The 6,168-nt window shown below is 38.7% G+C and overlaps 1 protein-coding gene across 1 annotated transcript in view; it reads right to left on the bottom strand.

Annotated features, from left to right (window-relative positions):
- letm1 (leucine zipper-EF-hand containing transmembrane protein 1) overlaps window positions 1-6,168 on the bottom strand; it is a 21,179-nt gene extending 15,011 nt beyond the window's left edge. Inside the window, exons 1-3 of the mRNA XM_008398923.2 lie at window positions 5,833-6,168; window positions 256-313; window positions 1-148 (exon numbers count right to left, since the gene is read on the bottom strand). Of these exons, the coding sequence (XP_008397145.1) occupies window positions 1-148; window positions 256-313; window positions 5,833-5,917 (291 nt within the window). The 5' untranslated portion in view covers window positions 5,918-6,168. The remainder of the gene's footprint in view (window positions 149-255; window positions 314-5,832) is intronic.

Genomic DNA, 6,168 nt, shown 5'->3' with positions numbered 1-6,168 from the left:
GGTCGGACTGGAGGAAGCTGCGGCAAATGCACAGTACGGTCGCCGTGGGTCCAGATTCTGACAGGGTGCCATGTATTCATCGGATAGGGGGGAGGAYGGGCTGACGGAGAAGACACGGGCCAAGCTGCCRAGCTGGAGCACATCAAGCCTGTCGGTACAAAAAGATACAAACATATTTGAAATCTTCGTCTGCATGATAGAGAAAGGTTGTGTCAGTTAGTTTAATTTCATAAGTGAGCAATTGGATTGGCTTACTTTTGACTGGTGAGTCTGAGAGTTGTGCAGTTGAAACAGGAACCATCCTGTAGTTTACCTGAAACAAAATACTATGAGAATTTGGCCAGCAAGATTTACAAAAAACACAACAAAAACTCACAGTTAACAAGAATTCATCTCATGGTTCTGATTGGCAATTCCGCCCACGCAATCTCTTCAAGGTCTGATGTATATGTATAGACATATTCAATAAATTGGAATATGCATTCTGATGAGGTTCATTTGTAAAATTAAAAGTAACTCTTGAAAACAAATCAATAACAATATCGATCGCAAAAGACTTTATCAATATCAGTAGAAAAAAGGTCAAATAAAACGTTCAATAATTTTACTGGACTCAGATCCAGAACCGCACAGCATTCTKGGGGATGAAGGCAAAGGAAAAACTTTAGCTGCTCAACCTCTTACGGCTAGCTAAGAATGGTGAGAGGCATCAACTGACTCACTCTCTTTGGTTACCTAGCAACGACCTGTTGAGTAACATGCGCAGCAGTAGTCTCAAGTTTTGCCTCATAACTGCTGAATAATAAAAAACCATGATGAAGTGAAAGCAGTAATATTCTAATTTTAAATGTCTTGTTTTCATAACCTCCAAACAGAAAATCATCATATAATAATACAATACAAATAAATGTTTTCCAACATCTGTGTTCAATAAATCTGCATCATGTATTTCTGTTGGGAATAAAGTTCCTGAAATACATGGCCTTTTCAGTAATATTCAAATTTGTTGAATTGGTCTGTTGTGTCTTATTACAGTATTCACACCCCTTATATTTTAGTAACTGTAAAAGCCGTGGAAAGTGCATGTGCAAAGTGCAACTTCGAGGTGGTTGAATACATATGYATGTAWAAGTTTACCCGCTTTTTACTTTTATCTGCATCACATAAAATCCAAATCAATTTTGCGGATGTAACAGAACAAAATGTAAATAGGTTTAAGAAGAGTGAATAATTTCCAAACCTATTGTATTGATCTTTCTGAATTTATTGAGGAAATGATAGAAGTGTTCATCCCCACCAGGTAARCAATAAGAGACTCTAGTAAGTCACAGCCCAGTGTCTTAGGCAACCATTTATCAATGAACAGATAACAGAAACTTGCTGAACTTTCTCACTTTGCTGCAGGCTTTAGCAGGTCATCACACAGCTGCTGTAATATCCAAACACATGTGACACTAAATTCAAGAGCAGACCACCCCCATGTCCCCTAATAGTCCGGCTCCTTGATGAGCATTTAATTACTAAATATAATTTAGAACTCTCAAATCTGTGCCAAATTCATAAAACATTATCATTATTCTGTTAAACAGAATATTCACACCTGGAGGGCTTACAGCCGGGTTCACTAACTCCAGTGACATGCACTGASAGCAAAGGTGGGGTTCTGGGTCTCTTCCAGCCAATAGCGTGAGGACGGTGAACTCGACCACGCCCGTTCTCTACCKCTCGCATGGCCGACTGGAGCAGATCCAGCAACGTCTGGCTGAACATGATCGCTAGCAGGACGCAGAGATTASTGGAACAGCGTCCACTCTGCGGCCGAGCGCCCTTCTACTGTAACAAGCAGAAAAGCCTGGAAGTACAGTAGATTACACAACGCTGCAGCTCTTGTTTGTGTCGTTCTGCCTCCCTCTGGCCTACTCCGTGACTCCCAGCCACTGCTGAATGGCTGTAAGGAGATCAAACTGGAACCTACACTCCGTCATCATTATCACCATTCATTTACGTRCTCTTAAAGAAAACACTGAAAGTAGGCTTTGTTGTTAACTAGTTATATTAATGTGTGGTTATACTAGATTTTGTCCAGAGCAAAAATCCTATATTCCAGCTGAATCCTATATTCCAGCTGTGCTTTAGCGACATGACTCCAGATCACATTAAGGCCTGATTGATGAACACGCACATCCACTGACCTGAAAACAAGTTTTGTTCTTTGGTTTCAATGTAGACTATTTAATTATGCTGTATAATAATTGTAAAAACTAAAGGTAACTACTTCGYGGATTTCACTTATCGCAGGTTATTTTCGGAGCACAACCCCSGCAAAAAATGAGGGATCACTGTATAGGTTTTTTATACACCAGTAACAGTGATAACAATGACGGGTTAAAGAGTTTCTTTGTTGGAATGGTTGGAAGCACAATGGTAACATGGTATGGTCAGTATGAGTACACAGAGAGAGACTGAGGTCAGTTTTTCTTTTTGTTTTTTTTTATTCACTGGAACTCAGTGCCGCAGCAAGAAGGTCCTGGGTTCGATTCCCGGCCTGGGGTCTTTCTGCATGGAGTTTGCATGTTCTCCCTGTGCATGAGTGGCTTCTCTCCGGGTAYTCCAGCTTCCTCGGCCTCACTAGRGACAAAGGTGTATGAAAATRGATGGATGGAACTCCGTAACCACTGGCTGTCTTTASCGGTCTCTACATGATAACGAATTAAGTGAGAAGTCATGAATAAAAAATTTGGACACTTATATTAGGACGAAACAACTGAAGCGCAAAAAATKTATATTTTATATAYGTTTTTTATTTATGTTTACCATTTTTAAGACTTTATAGTTTAGGTATTTTAATGTCTTTYATTAACACATAATTAAGTAGAGATATTTTCAAATGTCCTGTCAACTTTCAGTATTTTTTACCTCAAAAACATGGCAGGCTCTAGCGCCCCCTACTGCCAGACTTGGCAAGTTTTCTGGAGGAAACCTTAGGATGACTGGAATCAGRTGATTTTTATCTGGGTAGGCCCCAACTGGTGACAATGAAATCCAATCTTTTTCTGATTAGTGAACACACCACGYCAAACCTCTACCARGGTGCACCAACAACAACAGCTCTCTTCAGTCTGGACACAGTTACAGAGGGAAGAAAACTCAATTAACCATTTTGAGCGAATGAGGTGTTTAATACATAGAAGTAGAAAATTATTTATAGGTTCATGGGTATGTCAGCTGTCTATTGAGGATGCWACCGTAAAAAGTTTGAACTATCTATTAGTCATGTCCCACTTTTGGAGATTTGGTAGGAACATTACCTGCTCTGGAATAATTTAAAAAAGCCATTCGAGTCTGACACGCACTGGGGATATTTTAATAGACTGGCAAAGGAACAAACCAAGCAGCTTTTTTTCCTCCGCATGTACCAGGAAGTCTGGATTACAGGAAAGTTACTGTTTTATTCTTTAAAGCTATCAACCTCTGTCTGCCATTAAGCATGCTGGGTTTAGAAATCTTGGCAGCCTTTTGCAAATCTAAGTTAAGACAAGTTTCTACGTGTTCTAGCAAATAGAAACAGAGATTAATGTTTCTATTCCCTAGAAACATTATAGTTAGTAAAACAAATCTTACTGATGGTGCTAATTGCTAATAATATGGACTTTGAAGACAGCTCAATTGGAAGATAACTGTGTTCCAGTTTTTCTCAAATGTTAGTTTGAAAATTGGACCAGAGTCATTACAACTAATAGTGGTAATTTATATGCAATGAATAAAACGCCTTATTATATAGGTATGCCGGGCTAGTTGGCGGCACTGTAACACTGCCACACAATGACACAAGAAACACAGAACGGTGCCATGTATGTTTCTGGTTGCCCTAGACGTCAAAGCCATGTGGAGCCATGTGGACCAAACATTAAAAACTTTTGTGGATACACCTAAAATTGTCTCTGTGTAAACAGGGCTCAAGATAATTTTGCTCTTAAAAAAATCATATGTATTTTAGTTACTAAAAATATACATCTGGAATGCCTTTTAAGGGAAGTAGAGTCCATCCAACTGGCCAAATATTTTATCGTAGACTTCAAATTCACTCAGCTACACCACTTCTGTCAGGAGGATTTGAACAGAATTCCAGCTCATTAGTGTGAAAAATATTTGAAAGAGTGTGCGACACCTTTGATTCATGTCAGACAGTTTAAAAGACAATTTACTAAATATGCTGACGCAAAGAAATTTAAAGAAAAAAACATTATAAAGATATCCACTTATTCTGGTATTTAGTAAATAGAGATAACGTTAGGAATCTTATCCGACCTGAACRAGAAAACTTCAAGTCTGGTCAGACAGTGAGGAAGAAAACATTATYATTGTATGTAAAAATTATGTAATAGTTTAAATCCTTTACCCAGAACTGAACATTTAGTAATAAATTAAATATACCTGTAATGAAAACAAATGTAGACTTAAAACAGAGAAAATTAGATATAAGGTTATAAAAATGTAACATTACATCTTAATGTTAAACTGCAGCAAGTGTAWGTTTATAAAGTATGGTTCACCAAGAGGGCACCAGTGCTGGGCAACAGGAACTTTAAAACCAAAACAGAAGAACTGAGCTCCCTGGGTCTCAAGTGGAGATATAAAAGGCGTTGACCTTTATTCGTGGAAGTTGTGCTATCTGTCTGGTAATTTGGGCCCGCAGCCAAAAGCACAAGGATATGCAACGTGGACAGACAAAAACTCTTTATGAACTTTTCAAGCACACATTTTAAACACTGCAGATCGTTTTATCTCAACATTTACTAATACCATCAATGTCCTTCACTGACCTCACTGTGATCCACTTAGAAATTACATAACCAAAGTGCAACTGGACACTTTATCTTGATACCCACCATGGAAATTCATCAGCTTACTGGACAGGCTCATCAAAATTACATCGAGCCACACTGATCTAATCCAGATCAAAACCAGTCAGTGAGTCAAAAATAACACCTTACTATAGTACAGACTGGAAAGCTATCTATCCAGTTCCGACACATTTGAAACATCATAATTCCTCTTACACAATACTCCAAAGTCGTGACATGTTGAGCAACGCTAAGATAAGCTAGGAGTAAACCTTAGATAACTTGTGCTTCATCTTGGACATAAAAATCAGCAGAAATGCACCGATCAGCCTTTTCAAGACCTGGTCAGATTTTTATTCCTTGAAGTCTGACCTGCTAATTATGACTTTTCAGAAGGTGCTGAGGAAATGTGCTGCAAGTTATTTGACTAACACAAATATATATATCAGACAGAATACACAAAACGCAAAATTTATCAAAGCAGATTGTGAATTTGAGTAATCGGTTTTACTTTACTTAATGAATGTTTATTGCATGGTAAATGTGTTTTTTGTGACACATTTTAATCTTTCTTCCCTAATATAGCTTTTGTAAACTGAGGAGCACCTGTTTGCCATGGCAACAAGAGCATCACCTTGCACTGCAAACGGGCGCTTTCAGGTCRGCGCTAAAGAGGAATTGCCCTCAGATAACCTGAATATGTGATCATGYATTCCCTATGACCCCAGTTGACATAGGTTTTACTTAATGATTCAAACGAATCACTAAATTGYTCACTGTCACAATGAACGAAATCGTAATTAAAATGTCCAGTGTGTTCATATCTGCTGCTGTCACATTTAGTCCACCTAAAATCTCAAACAGAACGAGTTGCTCTTGAAAAGACAGGACTCTTCTAGATGCTAACATGTCTAAGCTAACTGTTAGCTTCACTGCAATGATAATAAAGCCMWTGTTAGCTAGTGAAAGACCRAAACAGAAACCTTACCTTTACCTTTCCGGAATTCGTTCTTTAACGACCGGGACGTTTTCATTAAAGGTGTCCGAGACCTCGTAAACAGGATTAACGCCATGCTCTGTGGGCTAAAGTTGCTCCTTTTAAACAGCGAGTTAAAAAGCTAGCTGCTCGACTCGCTAGCCTCAGCTTATACTAGAGGTTAATTAAACGTCCTACTAAAGCGAAGCATAGAAACCCAAACCAATTGAATTTAAACAGTATCAGRAACTCGTTTRTGTGGTCAGTGGAAAATATAACCCCATGTCATGTCCTTCCTTTCCTTTCACGCGCATGACAGAAAGCAGCCGGGGAAGCTTCTGAATGACG

This window comes from Poecilia reticulata, linkage group LG22, assembly GCF_000633615.1.
Source record: "Poecilia reticulata strain Guanapo linkage group LG22, Guppy_female_1.0+MT, whole genome shotgun sequence".
Lineage (NCBI taxonomy): Eukaryota > Metazoa > Chordata > Actinopteri > Cyprinodontiformes > Poeciliidae > Poecilia > Poecilia reticulata.
The sequence above is the reverse complement of the archived record's forward strand: the minus strand, read 5'-3'. Positions and strand labels throughout refer to the sequence as shown.